General features: G+C 50.1%; 2 protein-coding genes across 7 annotated transcripts in view; both read left to right on the top strand.

The window, feature by feature from the left end:
• Mknk1 (MAPK interacting serine/threonine kinase 1) overlaps positions 1–14,817 on the top strand; it is a 46,172-nt gene extending 31,355 nt beyond the window's left edge. For 3 of the 6 annotated variants that reach the window (XM_052715711.1, XM_052715709.1, XM_052715710.1), the window contains 6 exons: positions 130–185; positions 3,302–3,397; positions 4,848–5,042; positions 5,652–5,816; positions 6,861–6,904; positions 8,372–9,708. In XM_052715711.1, the coding sequence (XP_052571671.1) occupies positions 130–185; positions 3,302–3,397; positions 4,848–5,042; positions 5,652–5,816; positions 6,861–6,904; positions 8,372–8,606 (791 nt within the window). In that variant the 3' untranslated portion in view covers positions 8,607–9,708. The other 3 variants (XM_052715713.1, XM_052715712.1, XM_052715714.1) reach the window with 3 other exon arrangements.
• Positions 14,818–15,324: 507 nt separating this feature from the next.
• Positions 15,325–18,991, top strand: Kncn (kinocilin). Its single transcript, XM_052715718.1, has 4 exons — positions 15,325–15,475; positions 16,463–16,531; positions 17,384–17,458; positions 18,259–18,991. The coding sequence occupies exons 1-4, from the start codon at positions 15,325–15,327 to the stop codon at positions 18,336–18,338; spliced, it is 375 nt and encodes a 124-aa protein (XP_052571678.1). The 3' UTR covers positions 18,339–18,991.
• Positions 18,992–20,020: the final 1,029 nt, after the last annotated feature.

Raw genomic sequence — 20,020 nt, 5'->3', positions numbered from 1 at the left:
TGATTTTTTAATGTACCATAATTGGGAATTAATCTGCGAACAACAGCATTTGGGAAAAACTAATTGTGTGTAGAATGTTTGATAATTATGTGCATATGTTAACCCCTTCTTTGCTGTTTGTCACTCTAGGCATTGCTCACCGTGATCTGAAGCCAGAAAATATACTGTGTGAATCTCCAGAAAAGGTACTTAGGGCCTGGCTTGGAGTATTACAGTTCATGCTGATCAGGAGTGCCTCCCTGACTCAATTCAGGGAGTTAGAAGTTCCCCTGACCAAGAACCAGGTTCAGCGTATTATTATGAACACATGAGAATGTTGGACCTAACATGGAATGTTCCCACATTCCTGCTAGATGTGGCAGCTCACACCTGTAATCCCCACACTCAGGAGGCTGAAACAGGAGGGTCACCACGAGTTCAAAGCCAGCCTTAACTACAGAATGAGAGCCTGTCTGAAATGACCTCCACACACACCAAAAAAAAATTCCAGGTAGTTAGTCTTTGTGCCTTTTTGATCTTATCATCTGTAGAAATGGCTTCAGCCTGAGAGCTCGTAAAACATGTGAGCCTTGCACAGCATTAATATTTCCTATCCCAGTTCTTCAGAGTAGTTGTATGAGTCAGAGACAACTAAAAAAATGTTCTTTTATGTGCCTATGTCTCTGCCTATAAATGCTAATTATGGTGTGGTATTATGTGTCCACTATTAGAGTTAATAGTTAGGAACTCCTCTTGATAAGAGTTTGTTTCTATTTCTATCTCCAAAGGTGCTCATTAATAGTAAAACATCAATGCTTATGTTGAACAGTGCAACCTATGTAAACATTACCTTAGCCCATCTATTAGTAGATGGAAATGTTTGCTTTTCCTTAAGAGTCTATGGATTTAACAAATTCTGTGTTAGAAGAGGTTGATAGTACCAGTAGTCCACATCCACAGCTTCATGTGTGTGCATGCATGTACTTATGCAAGAACAGTTTGTCTGGGTGCAGAAGCTTTAGCTCATGGCTAAGGGATAGCTGGAAGTGAATGTGTGAGTCAGTCCACTACACACAGTCCTTTGTGGGGATGCTAATGTATTAGCTCAAGTAAAATTTTGTGACTTCTGCTGGTTTTGGAAATGCACACCTTTAATCACAGCACTGAAGGGGTAGAGGCAGGTGGATCTCCATGAGTTCCAGGCCAACCTGATCTACATAGTGAGTTCCAGGACAGCCAGGCCTACATAGAATCTGTCTCAGGAAAGAAAAAGATTTTGTGGTGACTGTGACTTCCTTTCAGTGGTTCTGGCACACACCTTCATAATGCATCATTATTATGATCATTAATAAAAATTACAGTTAACATTTCAAATATTCACATTGTACCAGGCATCTATGCTTATTTAGTATTTATAAAACATCTTAAGACAGATATCACTAGTATCTTCATTTCATGGATGAGGAAACTGACTCTCAGAGAGGTTTTTTAAAAAACTTACACAAAATCATTCCATGGCAAATGAAAAAGCCTGGACAAACACTAAGGTAACCTGGCCCTAGAGCCCATGGGTGCTCAGAACTTCCCGTTACTGCCTCTGACTTACAAGGTGTTTTCAGCTTCTCTGTTTCATGTGTTCCCCATAGTACATGTTTATTGCCCCTTTTTATGGTTTAAAAAAAAAACCTAAATTTTAAGAGAGGCTAAATGTCAAAAGGCATTATCTTATCAAGAAACAGAAAAGATAACTTGAATAATGGGAGAAAATATTTGAAAGTCATTTATCTGATAAAGGTTCAACGTCCAAAATACATAAAGGCCTCCTAAAACTCTACAACAGAGTGGCAGCTCAATTCTGAAATGGTCAGAGGACTTGAGGAAGTAGACTTTACCCCAAGAACATTTGCAGATGGCTCGCAAGCACATGAAAAGATGCTCTGCATCCTTAGTTGTTAGTGAACTGCAGACGAAAGTGACGGACACTACTATACACCTACTAGACTGGCTATGTTTTTTAATAGAAAATGATTAGTGATGGTGAGGATGTGGTTAAGTTGGAGTCTTCAGACATTGCTGGTACTGTGAAATGTGGGAAACGGTTTGGCAGATCCTCCAAAGGCTAGGCGTAGAAACAGGGTATGACTCAGCGATTCTCCTAGGTATGTGCTCAAAATTGAAAAGAGAAACTGGAACAGGTATTCATGTGCTAACCTATATAACAATATGATTCATAGTGGCCACTGTGGAAACAACCCTGTGTCCATCAATAGAAAGATAAACAAAATTGATCTCTACATACAAAGGGTTATTACTTAGCCTTAAAACAGAATGAAGTTCTGACACCTGCTTTAACATACATCAATCTTGAAAACATTTATGCCAGGACTGGAGATACGGCAGTGGGGGGTGGGGGGCAGGGTACTAACCTAGCATGCACAAGGCCTAGGGTCCCATTCCCAGCACTGCCCAAAACAACAGTGAAAACATTTACACTAAGTGAAAGGAGTACATATACAAATACGTATGTCCCAGTTAAGTGAAATATCTAAAACAGGGCAATTAATCAAGACAGAAGTAGGCTGGAGGGGTCAAAAACGGGCAGTAATTGCTAGAGTTTAGTTCCCACTTAGAAGGATGGAAGAATTTTGGAAACTGATGGTGGTAATGGTGTATATAATTGATGCCACTAGGTTGTAATTTAAGAATTGCTAAAACAGCCGGGCGGTGGTGGCGCATGCCTTTAATCCCAGCACTCGGGAGGCAGAGCCAGGCGGATCTCTGTGAGTTCAAGCTCTACAGAGTGAGATCCAGAACAGGCACCAAAACTATACCAAGAAACCCTGTCTCGAAAAACCAAAAAAAAAAAAAAAAAAAAAAAAGAATTGCTAAAACAGGGAGGTGTGATACACGCCTTTAATCCCAGCACTCAGGAAACAGACGCAGATGCAGGCAGTCTCTGTGAGTTTGAGATCAGCCTGGTCTACAGAGTGAGTTCAGGACAGCCAGACTACGTAGAGACACCCTGTTGCGGGGGGTGGGGGGAGGAGGAAGGGAAGGAAGCTATGATGAAAAAAGAGGGGGGATCATAATAAGGTCACAGCAATCTTAATACCATCTAGTTCAGCTCCTTCTCCCTTGGGAAATAAGATTGTATAGGGAAGAAGAGAGTCCATCCTCAGGTGCCTAGCTAACCCCAGGACAGCAAATATGGCCTGGCGGATAGAGCAGCTGCTGTTGACAGCCAAACCCCTGTTAGTCATGCTGTTGTCCCCACGACCTCCGGCTTCTTAGAACAACTCCTGGATTCTGTCTTCCTTTGCAGGTGTCTCCAGTGAAAATTTGTGACTTTGACTTGGGCAGTGGGGTGAAACTGAACAACTCCTGCACACCCATAACCACACCAGAGCTGACAACTCCAGTACGTATACCTAGTATGTGCCCCTGCTACTGTATGGTGGAGCATCTGAATCTGTGACACCCTGAACAGAGGGATAGGAAAGGAAATCCTAGGTAGCACTTAAATGGTCCTTTGGCTCTCAAACCAATCCCCACCCAGTTGCTAATGAAACTGCCATTGGAGCTTTCATTTGGGGTGCGTCCCCTCTGCCAAAAAAGAGTCCATTGTCTCCACAAATACAGACTGCATCCTATCTCTTGTCCCAAATAAAAACAGACACTGCACAGCCCGCCCTAGTGCGTGGAAACTGTGGAGAGCCTGTGAACCCCTTATCCCTGCTTATCCCCTTGTGGTAGAGGATAGGAACAATCATCCCACCCGGGAGAGTACATAATTCTCTCTGTGGGAAAACTGTGAGGTCCCAGGCCACATGCCCAGAGGATCACTTGTCCTATTGCCTCTCCCCCTTCACATTTCCTATTTCAAATGGTAGCACCAGGAGCTGCTTCTCCGGAAGACATCTCCCCCACATCCTTAATATGCTGTAATTAGGATGAGTCTTTGGAGATTTGCATGCTTCATCAGTGAATGTTCCTAATAGCCTTTTTTTTTAAAAAAAAAAAAAAAAAAAAAAAAGACCTGCCTTTAAATATGCTTATATTGTGTCTTAGTCTAAGCAACATTATTAGCAATGTTTCTATGTTGGCATCCAATATGTAGCACTCGCTTGTTCTGGAATTCATTAACTCTAATTGCCAGTAACAGAAAAGATTATCTGTTCTGGAGAGCACTCACCATCTTCTAACCAAATCAGTAGTAGGGTAGAGGGGTGGGTAGGAGCAGGTGAGCCTGAAATGGTGAGGGGGAGCAAGAGGCATATGTCTCGTCCGTCTCGCCAGTCTTCTGTGCAAGGCCTGGGAGGACCCTGGCCCGAGGCTGCCGTGGCCATGCCGCTGTCCATCCTGAGCCTCATCTTCCTAAAGGGCAGGGAGACTGGACATTTCATCAGAGCTCTTCAAGATTCGATGGCCTCTGAATTTTAAACCCTGAGATTTCCTTCCTGTAAGCTAGTGAAGAGCTGGGCAAGAGTCACTTTAAAAAAACTCTCTGCAGGATAGAAGCAAATCTCCCCAGATTACCCCCCCTGTGCCATTCTTGGCATTTAAGTGTATACATACAGGGTCTGCTTTATAGAGAGATGAGGTAGGGAGGCCCTCCTGGGACTCCAAGACCCAAGAACACAAGACAGTAGTAACTTAGAGTTGGCCATGTGAGCTACAGGGGATGACACCTCAGCTGGTTTCGCTTGTGTCTTTGGGGTACTAATGAGTCCTGCAGCTTTCGCAAGGACTTCTGTGACTCCATCTCTTCATCCTCTTGCTTGAATTACGTTTTACACTTTGCCTTCTGCTCACCCGTGAACTCACCCTCTCTCTTTGCCATCTCCCCTTCCCATGCCCTTACCCTACAGTGCGGCTCTGCAGAGTATATGGCACCTGAGGTGGTGGAGGTCTTTAGGGACGAGGCCACTTTCTATGACAAGCGCTGTGACCTATGGAGCCTGGGTGTGGTCCTCTACATCATGCTGAGTGGCTACCCCCCCTTTGTAGGTCACTGTGGGGCTGACTGTGGCTGGGACCGGGGAGAGGTTTGCAGGGTGTGCCAGGTAAGTGCTGCCAGGGCCTCACTGGGCATAGGTGGAGGTCAGTGTGATGGTGGGGTGGGTACCAAACGGATTTAGGATAGGAGACTGTCCCATCTGGGAGAGGTTTTGGTGCCCTCTTCTGGTAGGAAAGCCAAAGGTAAAATAGAGATAGACGTTCAGTCAGCTGACATTCTGGGGAGGGTTGTTGAGAACAGCAAACCTGAACAGATTCTAGTATGTCTGGTCCAGGGAAGAGACAAGAACTGTAGGTAGGACAAGCACAGATCAAGACATGGAGGCATGAAACTACTGCATGTATACAGCGGGAAGGAGAGGGGTAGCATGCTGGCGGTGGCGGGAGGTTGCCGGGAGCCAGGAATGAGAGTCTATGGATGATATTTACACATCACTTCTCCTGTCCTACAAGTAGCATAGCCATTTTGGCCTTCTGAGGTCATTGCGTATGACTGTGGGACCTGGGAGAGATTTAGGAAGGAGGCTCTGTCTGTGTCGTTCTCAAACCATGAGTGTCACTTGTAGTAGAGTTGGAGCCAGGGTGACCAGATCAGCAGCAGCATATCCTGCCTATCCCTGGCCAATGTGATCTCAGAAGGAACTCTTTATGCCTAGAACAAGCTATTTGAGAGCATCCAGGAAGGCAAATACGAGTTTCCCGACAAGGACTGGGCTCATATCTCCAATGAGGCCAAAGATCTCATCTCTAAGCTCCTGGTTCGAGATGCGAAGCAAAGACTCAGCGCTGCCCAAGTTCTTCAGCACCCGTGGGTACAAGGGGTGAGTGACCACAGGATAGGTGGCATGAGATCTCACTGGCCTATTGGAGGTATCACAAGGAAGCTCTCGCCCCAGACAGTGTGACTGCCCTAGGCTGGGGATAGGGGAGACAGCAGCTTCTGCCATTATATGGTAGAAGGAGCTGACTCCTGGCTCAGACCCGTGGTGTGCCAAAGATTTGCCTCTAACCTTGGCCACAGACCAAACCCCTAAAGCCCTCGGGGGGATCTGACACACGGGTCCCTCTGTTAGCAGAGGAACCCATCCCAGGAAGCAGTCTGGAGTTGCCATTCCGGGTCTATGGTATAAAATTTTGTTAGCTAAGAGCACTCAGAGGCAAGCAAGGTCCTGCAGCTTATGTGGTTGCACTAGGGTCATGTGATACTCCTTGCAGCTGGGTGTCAGGGTGCAGGGGTCTAAAAGGCAAATGGTAGTGTTTTCCATGAGTTCAGGAGCCAAGTCCTCGCTGTACAACTTTAAATCCTTCACGGGCAGCCACAGTAAGAAGTCTCTGTGTCCTCGGTCTGCCAGACCCTAACCAGCCTCTGTCACCCCGCCACTGGAAGGAGGCAAGCATTGCCAGCCCAGAGTGATGTCAGGGTGGCTCAGTAGCTAATTCTTAGGCACTGCATGTCAGAGCCAAGCAGTACAGAGATGGGTAAAGCCCAGGCCTGTCTCACCCTCCAGTACAGAGAGGTAGACCTTGTGTAACAGATGCTGTAGAGAGTGCTAAGGGCAAAAAGCAGCAAGGCCTCTGCTGAAATAGGGTGGGAGAGTGGCAGGGAAAGTGACCTTTGAACTGGGTGTCAGAGGACCATTGAGACTTTACCAGGAAAGGGGGACTGTCTGCAGAGGCAGCTGTGACTTCTGAGTGTGCCTTTCTTGCTCACTCTCTCCTCGGAGGGCCTAGACCTGCAGCCAGCATAGCCAAGTCCCTGTGCTGGGCCAAGCACCTGTAGTAACCTGCCCCTCTGCTGGCCTGGGTGGGGGCAGCTCTTGAAAGATGAGAGCAGCATTACCCACAATCTGTCCTTCCCATTCTAGCAAGCTCCAGAAAGGGGACTCCCCACGCCGCAAGTCCTCCAGAGGTAAATGCTTCCATCTTACCCGCTGCCCTCTTACCTTGGCCTTGACTTTCCCTCAAGTCCTCAGCCATGTATGGGACATGGGCCCATCTTCAGGCTCTGATGCCCTCTCCAGAGAGTTCTCTGCCCACTTCTCAGTTCTCACCAATCTCCACATAGATCTCTCTCTCTCTCTCTCTCTCTCTCTCTCTCTCTCTCTCTCTCTCTCTCTCAGCTTCATCTCAGTCTCTCTTTGCAGAAAAACCCCTGTTTTCTACCCAGTTGAATGTGACTATTAATCACCATTTCCACCCCAAAGATGGTCCTTATCTGTGCATCATTCTCTCAGGAGGGTCTTGTTCCTAGCATTGGTAAAAGGAAAAGGAATCGGGGTCACTGTAAGACAGAGGGACAAGTTGTCACATATACTGTTAGGCACACAGGAATGATTATGGCTTCTATGTCTTAAATGCTTACCACATGTTCAGTGTGGTACTAATGGTATTCCATATACAATCGTTTGTAGCTCAAAGACCAGGGTCCATCCTGAGAAATGTAGTGAGAGACATGCAGTTCTAGCTGAGGGTGTAGTCCAGGGGTAGCACATGAGCTTAGCATCAACAAGGCCCTGACTTCAGTCCCCAGCACTAAAAACAGGAAAAAGAAGAGAAATACAATTTCATCACATACAAACATCAGAGGTGACCCTGGGTGGTACAATCATGTGCACACGTCAGCAACTGAAATGCCACACAGTGGTGATGGTGCTGTATCCATAGTCTTTACAACAAATTTAAGTTTTTCAGTCCCCGTTTTAGAGGTGGAAAGGTAAGAATCAGCTGGCTCAAGTTAACTTGTGCTGGGACCCATTGCAGCTGTAGATAAATTCCTACCAAGTTCTACCCACAGAGCCGAAGCTAAGCTGGACAGAAACCCCCCTAGGGACTCAGCCTCATGCAAACCCATGTTCAGCATCCACGAAGCTCTGGACCACTGCAGCTCTTAGGAGGAACTATCCACAATAGTCTCCCTTTGTGCACCCCAGGCTGCTTCCAAGTGCCAAACCCTGGGTCCCTCTTAGATGATTATTCAACAGACCCAAAGCGTCTGGCCGATTCTGGCTCTGGGCTGGGTTCTAGGAGCACAGAGATAAATAGCACAGGCCCTGTACAGAGCCCCTGCCTGCGTGGGGGGGAAAAGGAGACAAGTGCAGCATCTTGGCTTGGGAAGAGCTGGGACAATGGTAGAGCCTGGAGGTGGGTTCTCTGAGAAGAGACCATTTGCCCTGACTGTCCAGCCTATGAGACTCAATGGCCGTTCTCATCTTAGTCGAGCAAAGTTCCAAACCCAGGCAAAGCTGCTTTGGAGAGAGCAGCTGACCCAGGAAAATCTGCTGGATTTTGTGAGTGGGTGCATCTGCGAGCCTGCCTGCCTGCCTGCCTGATCTCAATCCTGCTGCCCTCTTCTCCATGCCTTTCCCGGCCCCTACAGAAACAGCAGCACCATGGACCTGACACTCTTTGCAGCTGAGGCCATTGCCCTTAACCGCCAGCTGTCTCAGCATGAGGAGAATGAACTGGCTGAGGAACCTGAGGCCCTTGCTGAGGGCCTCTGCTCCATGAAGCTGTCCCCTCCTTCCAAATCTCGCCTGGCACGAAGGCGAGCCCTGGCCCAGGCCGGACGAGGCAGCCATGCAAACCCATGTTCAACACCTATGGGGCTCTGAACGACTGCAGGCACATCTTGTGGGCCTGTCCAGGCAATGCCCCCTGGAAACCTGTGAGGTCAAAGTACGAAGCAAGCAGAGGGACCTGCCCCGCAGCTCCAAGCAGGCCTTTTCCATCCACAAAGGCTCTGTGGGTTCCCACCCATCCCCCATTTCCCTTGGGTCCTCAGAGGAAAAAGCTTTTTCCAAAGGGGTTGTCTTTGAAAAGGAAAGCAATCACTTGTCATTTTGCATAATCGCCTGCAGCAGGAACATCTCTTCGCTGGGCCCCAAGTGCTCCCTGTGTGCAGATCCCGGATCCAGCTTGCGGTGGGGGCTGCTGGGGCTGCAGCCTTCAGGGAGCCAGCGTCTGGGAGCTGACAGAGGCTGCCACACACATGCCTCTTTCCCCCCTGCACTGTCACCTTCTGGCAATCCTCCCACCTTCCTCTGTCCTACAGACGTCCTCGCTGCCTGTCCTCTCCCTGGCTGAGCAAAGCCATCCCCTCAATTCAGGAAGGGCAGGGAGCCAGATCAGTCTTCCAGTCTGTAGCACAGAGAAGCACATAATCTTTCTTTGCCGTGACCGAAATGTATTCCTCATTTATCATCCTCTTCCATGTTTGGGATTGCTGCTAGAGTCAGTATTATTTCTCTTTTTAAAAATGTTTGCTTTTTTAACCATGTTCTTCCAGCAATCATAGAACTTCAAACTCCCACTGCAAGCCCATGGACTTCCCCAAGCAGGATATCCATGTGCTTAGGTTTTAATCCCCTTTTCCCCACAGTCCCAACTGATTTTAAGCTGTTACTGTGACGAACACTTTAGAGATGGTGTCTTCGTCTGCTGCTGCCTTCTCCCAGGTCTTTTGTGGAGGCGGCACAAACCCAAGGCACTTAGGCTGCTATGTCCGAGATGAAGCTAGGTCACAGGCAGCCCAGCTGCCCTGCTCTAAGAATGCTGTGCCCACTGCCCCAGACATGGAGGGGCAGCCATTGTCAGATACACTGTGGAGTCACATAAAGAAAACAGATTTGCATATGCGACACACACATTAGTCAGCCACAACCACCAAATTCTCTCATAACTTGTGCTTGTTTTAATAAATAATTTTAAACTCCAGCTGTGGCAGCCTTGGTGATCCTTCTTCAACTGGAGGCAGGCCTCCAGGATGGGGCCAAGCTTAGTGAGGTTATGGGAAGGATTCCCAAATATAATAGCACATTTGATCCACGAGGTGAGATGGAGACCTTTGTTTTTCTGTTGGTAGATGAGGAAATGAAATCCATCAAACACCACTTCTCCAATAAACGACTGCTTTTTAAGGGCTATGTGTCAAGAAGAGGTTGTGGTTGGGTCAGTAGCCATCACACAAGCAGGCTTCAAAAGGATGTAACAGATGGCCCTACCCACCCACGAAAGACAGTATTTCTCCTGTCTAAAACATTACAATGCCTTTATTGAGGACCTGCTGTATGCCCAGGACTGCACTTGTCCTACCAGAGTTGATAAGAAAGAAAAATAGTGACTCCCACCCACAGCCAGACTAGAGAGGTAGGTGGGATGGGCCTTTGTAACTTCCCAAGGTGTCAAGAAGGAATCTGGATGAGATCAGGGCTCAGGTCACGGGCTACCAGCTATCCCATAGTATGAATGCCTGCACACTGTGGTGGCATGGTTGATGGTCTTCCCTTTGTATCCCTTCATCCACCTAAAGTGAGGCCAACTGGAAAAGCAGAATGGCCCAAAGGCTCCCAGTCCCTGGACATTCAGAACTCAGAAATGAATTCTGTCTATGGACTTAAGCACTGGCCTGGTCAGCCCTCCAGACTGGCCCCAATAGGAAGGTGTCTTTGGGCACTTCCCAGATCAAACACATTCTATCAACATCTCCAGTCTTCCTGCAGCCCAAGACCCCAGGCTCTCATCCCTCTGGCCTTTGCTCAGGCTGTGCCTTCCCACCAACCTCCTCACACTGGCCCAGATAGTGAGGTCCTCTCCCTTGGACAGCCATTTAAATGATACTATGCCAGCTTCGGTTTTGCTAGCAATTGTACACTGATTAAGTAGTAGGTCCATTCCAAGGAGTTTACAGGCATTCCATTTGCACAACTCTCCTATGAATACGTACTATTATGTTATCCCACTGGACATGAAAAACAGGCAAAGTAAAAGTAGATGGCCCAGAGCTGTAGAGCTAGGAATGAATGGTGGGATTTGAATCCTTCCAGAGAGGCTTAGGACCCAGAGCCTTGCTTCTTTGGTCCAAGTCCCAGCTCAGTCACTCATGACTTTGTTTTCTGCACAAATTACTTGTAAGTCTGTTTCTCAGCTCTGCATGGGGACAGTGGTGTTTAGCTCACCAAGCTGTAAAAGTTACGAAGTAATGAAGGTGAAGGGTCATGCATTCCAGATGCATCCAGTAGGTAGTCCACCCTCTTTGGTTATCTTGGTTCACATACCCTATCTCCTGGGTGGAATGAATAAAGCTACAACACCAAGGTTGGAAAGAAGCCCTCCTCCTTGCCCAGGGAGCCCTCTGAGAGCCCCCTGTGTGGTATGCAGATTGAGATGAGTCAGGTCTCTGGCCACTGAGATCCTTATTTTGAGAGGCTGCTCTGCCCACCACACTGTGCTGGGGTCCCTCTCCGGAGGTGGGGCCACAGCCATGGTGCCAGGGAAGAGTCTACTATTGGAAGCTGGAGGTCCTGGGTTCTAGTTCTGTCTGTACCACCATTCACTGGGGTACCTTGGATGTTCTGGCTCTGCTGGACAGAGACAGGTATGGTGGATGCTCTGAGGGAGCTCTGAATGGTGGAGCCTTGTCCAGGTATTGAAGCTTGGGATGGTAAAAGCCAGCTTTCCAGCTCTAGGAATCACACTGGGCTGTAATCTTCAGGGAGCCAACTTCAAGGAGCTGACAGAGAGTGTCGACATCGTGTCTCTGGCAGACCTTCCATCTTGGGAGGAGAGAGCTGGTCCCATCCACCTAGAATGTCTCAGACATCAGGACTCATTTCTCAAATCCAGCAAGAGGACATTGGTCTAGCCCCAGTACTAGTTCAGTTGTACCCTGGGAGCTCTGGCCATGGGATAATCAAGTCTTTGGGCTTCTACATGTCTATCTGCTTGAACTCTGGGGCCTCTTCTCCCTCTTAGTCCACTGCCCCTTACCAGACCCAGCTCCACAGACAGTTTACATTGGTCTCATGCCAACTACTGCAGCGGCTTCAGGTCTGAAGGGACTCTAGGAGCAAGGTCCCCACAAAGCTGATGTTTTTGTTTCCATGGTAGCAGTTGCCTTGGAAGCTGCTTCCCTGACTTCAGCTTCTGAACCATCCAAGAAAGCTGCCCGTCCCTCGGGGGACCAGTAAATTAATCACACTCTGTTCCAGGGTTCTCACCCTTCATGGAAAATAAATAGAATCAAACCAAGCTGGGGCTTGTTCAACCACTCTCCCTCTACACACTCAACCCACACTTGGACGTGGCACTTCTGAGAAAGAAAGGGCGTAGACAGACACCTCCGCAGCAGACACCCACCGTAGGCTGGCACCTCTGTAGGCATACACCCTCTCAGCCATTGCCTTGCTGGGAGACTAGAGAGATGCTATGGTGGGACCTCGTATGTGCCATGGCTTAGTTGTGCTCTGAGTCCTGTGGCTCCAGGATAACCCATGCTCCCATGCAAAGGACTCTGGTACTAGGAAAGGCTAGGAACTCATGGAGCTTGGGCTGTTGCAACTCACTGTCTCCCACAGACCGCTCCCTTGAACTCATCTATAACTCCAAGCAGATCACTCAGGGACCAGCATGTATTTTCCTCAGGGACTGTCTAGCACACACTGAAGAAAGAATAGGAGAGCCTCCCTCTCCATATGTGTGTGTGTGTGTGTGTGTGTGTGTGTGTGTGTGTGTGTGTGTGTGTGCGCGCGCGCGTGCAGCTGAATGTGTGGATATGTGGATATGCATGCACATATGCATGCACGTGCACATGTGTTTGCATGCATGGAGAGGCCAGAGATTGACCTCAGGTGTTACTACTCAGGGACCATCCATCCTGGGGTTTTGTTTTGTGTTTTATTTTTGTTTTTGAAGCAAAGGTTCTCCTGGGGACCTGAGACTGACTCAGCTAGATTGGCTGGCCAGGGAACTTCAGGGATCTAACTCTCTGTACCCTTCACAGCAATAGAACGATAAGTGATGTCACCAGCCCGGCTTTTAATGCTTGTCCTGGAAATCGAACTCAGGTCCTCATGCTTGCACAGCAAGCCCTTTACTGATGGACAGCTCCCCAGTGCAGCTACATTGCCAAACAAAACGTCTCAATTTGAATTTGGTTTTAAAGATCAGGGTGTTCTCAAGTCTGGAATTCACCGATGCCTGCTGCAAGACAGAGCAAGTGGTGAAGCCCAGCCCATCCCCAGGAGCTTTGTGTTGCTGACAGTGTGGGAGAGCCACCCTCAGCCTTGGACTTTGAGAGGAGCCAGTACTGGCCCTACTGACCCCCTAGTGCAGCCAACACTTATGGGTGAGTGGGAGGCAAGGCATTGTGAATGCTGTTGAGACTCCTGAGGGAACATGTATTCATGGCCATTTATTTTGACAACTCCTTCTAAAGCCAGCCGTCAGAGATGCTTTACAAGTGACAAGGACATGGGATATAAATTGATGCCAAATTAGAGGAAAAATCAGGCCTTATCCTGGGAACATGGAGCTAGTAGTGGGAAGGCTTGACTTCAGGCAGGGGCACCATCTTTATGGGGCCTCAGGGCCCATCTATGCTTGTGGTGCTACAGCGGAGGCTCCCCGCAGATGACCCTGGAACCTTAGCCCCTCTTCCCCACACTGTACAGCAGGAGAAGGCTGTCAGGGGCTGGAGAGATGGCTCAGAGGTTAAGAGCACCGACTGCTATTCCAGAGAACCCGGGTTCAATTCCCAGCACCCACATGGCAGCTCACAACTGTCTGTAACGCCAGTTTCAGGGGACCCTGACACCCATGGCAAAAACACCAATGCACATTAAATAAATTTTTTAAAAACAGAGAAGACTGTTGGAAGAAATGGAGCTTACTTGGTGCCCTCCCCCTTATGACTCAAGATAGTGGTGCAGGGCCAAGCCCAGAGCTCTATCCTATAGCCAAGGTCTCTGTGACCATGGCATTCTGCAAAGTTCACAGCTTCCCGAAGAGGCAGAACAGAGAAGAGGAGGGAGCCAGCCCTTCAGGTGGGGTGGCAGGGCAGCCCAGGCATGCTCAGGAAGGACTGTCCATGTAGGTCTTGAGGAACAAGGAGAGGTTGGTTTACTAGACAGAGGCAGGCATATGCTCAGCAGGGCGACAAAAGAGGGGGGGGGGGGCTTGAGGAGGGAGAAGCAGTGGAGGCAGGGGATTTTGAGGCTGGTGGAGACCACAGGCATGGTGCTAAGAGACGGAGAATGAGAAGGAGGCCTGGAGATTCTGTGCAGGGTAATGTAGCCTTGGGAAGGGTCCCCAGGTCAGAGTAGGGAACAGGCCCATGCTGTAAGACTGGGAAGGCCCTGATCCACATAGGTCCAGAAATGCAGTTAATGATGAGAATTAGAGCTAGGAAAGGGACAGGAATCAGGATGAGGCTTGACTGGGTTACCACTGGCTCTTTGGTAGATTCCCCAAACAGATTGACCAGGTCAGCCAGGCTGGGTAGAGGACTCGCACTAAAAGGTCCTCACCATGTCTCAGCTTCATGACGCTTCTCGCCCAGTTCCTCCATCCAACCTACCCTAACTCACTACTTAGTACCTCTGCTTTCCCAGCCAGGAATCCCCAGGGCTTCGCCTTTCATCCTACGGGCAGCTAAAATGGGGTGGTACCAATACCTACCTAAGAGAAATGCCTACCTAAGAGAAGTCTTGGACGAAGACTTCTCTAGGTCCAGCGGCTGACAAGGTGGTAAAAGAAGTATGGGAGGGACAGGGAAGAGAGTAAACTTAGAGGACTACCCTCCTTCCGTGTCTCCAAACAGGGCTCCAGGTGCACCGCTAGGCCAAGGGGCAGAGGCCAGCAGAGTCAGCCTGGAGCGTTCGAATGTGGAGTCTCCCCACATCCCTACCCCCTCGAGCACCACATGAAGCCACAAGCCCAATCTTCCTGCTCAGGAACCAACAGTGGAACCTGGGCTGCCTGCCCATTGGGCCTTGGGGACCCAAACGGAAGCTCACATTACAAGCTCATGAATAACTCATCACCTCGCTGCCTGCACCTCTGAGAAGCCTATGTTCCCTAGGCCTGCCCCCCACAACCCCGCCTTGCATTTCTTTAAACTTTAATAGGCCCAGGCTCCAAGGCAACTAACTGAGCAGGGTCCACAGAGCTGGGACGAAAGTCTTGAGTGAGAGAACTTAGGCCCAGCTCCCTCAGGTCCCGGGTGGTAGCTGATAGAGGTGGACCCCATGGAACAGACCCACTTCCCTAGAACCCTGACCAAAGTAGAAATGTGGCCAGGCAGGAACCCCAAGAATGACCTCCAGCATCAGAGCCCTTCGCAGGAGGTGGAGTAAGCTGGGGTGCTGAGGTCAAGGGCTGGAGGCCCCTAGGAGAGTTGTGGGATAAGGTTGCAGATAAGTCCCAGAGTCAGCAGCCCAGAGACTTACAGTCCAGAAGTTTCCACCCTGGATGTGGCACTCCAGCAAGGAGGCATTCATCCAAGAAGACCAAGACTCCCAGGAGGCCTGGAAGCAGAGCCCTGGGTAGACCTGCATGGACATCCCCATCAGCACCAGAGATTTCCACTGCCTGCAGCTGGCCTGTGTGGCCCTCGGCCTGGTGGCCGGTAGCATCATCATCGGTGTCTCCGTGTCCAAGGCTGCTGCTGCTGTGGGTGGTATCTTTCTTGGTGCCGCTGGGCTTGGTGAGCTGGCACTGGGCTGAGGTGGGGGGAGATTTCACTGGAAAGCAGGGGTCTGATGAGGTAAATGAGAGACAGGGGAGGAGGGAGCAAGGGTTGTCGGTGGGAGTTGATTGGGGGAAGAGAGTTCTAAGTACTGCAGCCTCAGCGTGCAGGAAGGAGAGCCTGCCTGGAGCTCCTTTGGGTGTGATTAGGGAGGACAGACTGGTGTTCCACACCTTCCTGGCTGCCTGGTGGGATCTTGTGTTTGTGGCAGGATTCATCAGCCTGGTTGGAGTGGGGTGATAAGGCCTACAAAACAGGACAGCTCAGACAAAAGACCCTCCTCTCCTCCATTGTGTCAGCAGCAGTTCTGTCTGTCTGTCCTGACCAGGCCCATTGATGTAGAATGCCAACTCTCACCCCACCCCACTGTCCCAGGAGAACCTGGAGCTCTAGGCTGAGCACTCTAGGCATAGCTTCAAACACAGGGTGCCAGAAACACTTGGTCTGGGAGGACAGCGGAAACACTTGGTCTGGGAGGACAGCAGGGCAGGCCCCCAGCCTGTGGCTTCCTAAACATCAGGTCTGAGTGGGAAAGAGCAGCAATGGAGCCTAGAAGGTCACGCTAGAGGTCTTGGGAGAGGAGAGAGCTGGAGAGGCAGGAGGTGGGGGCAGTGATGTTGGTGTCAGCTGGCCCAGAAGAAAAGTAACCAACCTGCTCTTCACCTAAGTAGAGTGGAGCCAAGAGCCTGCAAACCTGTGGCCCACATAATCTGCAGACCCTTCCCAGGATAGGTGCTGAATCCCCAGTCAGAGCTGAGTCTGAGTTCTGGGGAGCTACACACACACACACACACACACACACACACACACACACACACACACACACTCCCATGTATATACCCACAGTCTTGATCCTTTGTACCTCCGCCCTCCTACACCATAAACCACTCACCCCTAGCCTCCTGCACCTCACACTAACCACAGCATCTCTGTGTCCCTCCTCAGGGCTCCTCATGTTCGCCTACCCATTTCTGAAGGCTCGGTTCAACCTGGACCACATCCTACCTGCACTAGGTGAGTGTTGTCCTCCCCAACAGACCTTCTGTGTGCAAACCTGTGAGTGTCACTGAACATGCCCACGTGTGAGACTGCTCCTGGCTGCACCTCTCTCTCCCTCTCTCTCTCTCTCTCTCTCTCTCTCTCTCTCTCTCTCTCTCTCTCTCTCTCTGTGTGTGTGTGTGTGTGTGTGTGTGTGTGTGTGTGTGTGTGTGTGTATGTCACCATGGTTACAGAGTAACAGAATCCAGCTCAGCTGCCTAAGCAGACATAGCTAAACCTCAGGAATATGTCTCCCTTAAGAGTCTTTTTACTCCCCAAAGTCTCCAAGATCTCCAGATGATATTCTCATCTCCAAGCCCCATAAAGACCCTCTACCTCCCCTTGGGTCCCATGACCTCTTAATAGCTCCCATTTACTTCCACAACCTACATCCAGACTCCCAACACTCTCGGTCCTGTGTAGCTTCACATATCCCCAGTTCCCTCCTTAAAAACCTATCACCCCTGGCTGGGCCGTGGTGGTACACGCCTTTAATCCCAGCTCTCGGGAGGCAGAGGTAGGCAGGTCCATGAGTTCAAGGCCAGCCTGGTCTTCATTAAATTCCAGAACAGCCAGGGCTACACAGAGAAACTCTGTCTCAATCAATCAATCAATCAATCAATGAAAACCACTACCACCTCCTTCAAGGACTCGTTTCTTCTGCCCCTCCCCAAGTTAGCCGGAATATATGGAAGACCTCGAGGAATGCAGTAGAGCAGAGACAGGCACTGTTGGAGATTAGACAGCAGGAAGAACTCCCTTTCTCAAACTGGGATTGATTTGGGAATGACCCAGCAAATGAGAATTGGGGCTACTCTCATCCTGCAGGAAACCTGCGAATCCATCCTAACTCGGGACCAGACCATGGGGAGGGAAGGTCTAGCAACAGCAGCAATAAGGAAGGTAAGCACCTGAAGTTCTGGAGTCCATCTTTATCTCTGCTCTCCGACTGGGCAGCCCTGTGGGTCCCAGGAGGAGCCTTGCGGATCACAGGCAGGGAAGGGTCTCCAGCCCAGGGAAGCAGTGATGTTGGGTCACGTGTGCAAGCCCTCCTCATTTTTCTTCAGGGTTTCCCTGTCCTGCCCTGCATGGACACTGAGACACAGGGCCCCCTACTTTCCCTTCCCCTACCCCTTGGGCCTCATGCCCTCATTCCTGTCCACTCTGCTCCCGGTGCTGGAGTCTGGCTCTTGGCAATGATACCAGAAACTGGGCATCTTCTCCCTTCCTGACCCCGTTCTCCACACTGGGAAACCCCAGGGAGGAATGTCCTGAAGGCAGCCCAGCCCCATGTTGATGTGTCCTGCCCCAGTGCTTACTCAGCAGAAGCATCCATTCCAGATGCCGCCCCAACCACTTTACATATATTAACAGGTTGATCCTCACAACCACGTGCAGGGAGGTGCGACAATAAACTTCGTTATTTGTTTGTTTTTTTATGGGGCAACTGAGGCACAGAGGTTATATGACACACCCAAGATCACAGCTAGGAAGCAGTGGGACCAGCACTGAAGCCATGCGTCAGCTCCTGAGTCCCGCTGCTCTTCCACTGCACTTGGTCCCTAGGACTCCCCACCTCCCCATCGTCCCGGCTCTGCCCTGGGTCCTGGAGCATTCTGACCCCTCCCTCTCTTTGGGCTCCCTGACCTGACAACTCAGTGGGGGGTCTTACTCAGCCATCTCCATCCTGCTGTCTCCTCCAGGAGCCCGGAGCAGCCTGTCCACTGTGACCAGAACCCTGGAGAAGCTGAAGCCTGGAGGCCGGGGAACGGAGGAGAGCTAAGGCGCTGCCTCCTGTCCCACCCTCCCCTCTCCCGGTACTCACTCCTATCTCAGGGCCCTCCTTCAAGCTAGAAGATCCAGAATTGATCCATGGGGATACTAGATGTACCTTCTCTTCCAGTGAGGCTCCTCATAGCAGATCCCCTCACTCCTGGCATCGTTGCAAGACCCACAGGACCCCACTGGCTTCAGTCCCTCCCCAGGGCTCATCGCTCTGGACAACAGCTCAACTTTGTTCCTTTGTTGATCTCTTGGTGGAATTTGGTCCAGGGTCCTGACTACAGCCAGAGATGGTTGTTTTATCCTGGCCATAGACGCTGACCACAGGAACCACAGACAGGGCTCCTAGCTGAGACTGTCATGTCTATGTCAGGAGCACAGGTGACCACGGACGAGGTGGCTTTCCAGCTAAGCCCAATGCCGACACCGATGCTATTGTACTTCTCTCGGGGCTTTGAAGCACCTGGCTCCAGACAGGCCCCCAGCATCCTCTATTCTCCCCACTTCTCTTTGCAAGGAGAGGACTCCTTGCTGCCTCTAAAAGGCCAGCTCATGACCCCATAGTCACATGTCCCCTTGTCCTAATCTAGAGGACTATGTCTCCTTCTCTCGTGGAACCTCCAGGAAGGCCTGAATTCTTTTTCACAAAAACGATTGTGTTTGTTTGTTTGTTTGTTTGTTTGTTTGAAGACAGGCTCTCATAGTGTAGGCTCAGCCATGCCTAGCTAAAGTTAGCAATTCTAGTTTTCTATTCTGAGTCCTGAACCCAGGGTCTTGTACATGCTAGGCAAACACTCTACCACTCAGTTATATCCCTAGACTTCACAAAAACCATTTTCAAGCCTACCTTGATGAATATGATGAATGATGCTTTTTTTTTTTCCCTAGTCCCTAGCACCAGGCAGTAGAACCTCAGCAAATGCTAATGGCTTAAAGTGAAGGGGGGGAAAAAAAAACCCTACCCACTAGGCTTTCCTGGAGAGCTACATTATGGCATATCTACAGTAAGGTGTGAGACAGGGAGGGCCAGGTGTGTATGCACAGGCAGAAGACTACTCCACCCTCCACATCTGCACCTCCAGGGACAGCCATATCGTTTGATCTCCACGGACACCTGCTCCTTGTCCTGCTTGAGGAGCAGACACCTGCTGTGTTGAAGAGAAGACAAGCTAGGAAGAGTCATATTCTTGCAGGGCCCATGCGAATGACTCCTCTCAGAAGCCTTTGCTGACGTTGCCCAATAGTTCCGAGGACAGCTGATCACTTGAATGGCATTCATTGGTCTGTGTCTCCATGGTGAGCATGAGAGCAAGGGGTCAGCCACACAGAAGACTCACAGTGAATGCTGGAAAACAGGCAACCTGGGATAGCCCATCTCGAGCAGGTGAGAAACATCTCAGGATAAAGGACTCACTGGCTGCCCCAGAAAAAGTCAGGGAGCCAAGCTCTGCAACCAGGTCTCCCCTCCTTTGCATAGCCATAGAGCTCAGCTCCCTGCCGGCAGTGGACTAACATCCACAAGGGGTGAATTTCACAAATGCTGGTCAGCTGTAGAGACTGGTTCCTCCAGCCAAAGGGAGGTGGGCTCTCTCTCCACAACCCTTTTGCCTGCTCCTTGCCGTTTCTCGCCTCCTCCTTTTCCTCAGCATCATCACCACTCAAGCTTCCTTGATGGGTGAGAAA

The sequence above is a fragment of the Peromyscus californicus genome, unplaced genomic scaffold (genome assembly GCF_007827085.1).
Source record: "Peromyscus californicus insignis strain IS unplaced genomic scaffold, ASM782708v3 Scaffold_5__1_contigs__length_169319896, whole genome shotgun sequence".
Taxonomy (NCBI): Eukaryota; Metazoa; Chordata; class Mammalia; order Rodentia; family Cricetidae; genus Peromyscus; species Peromyscus californicus.
Note: the sequence above shows the minus strand (reverse complement) of the source record. Positions and strands in the feature narration are given on the sequence as shown.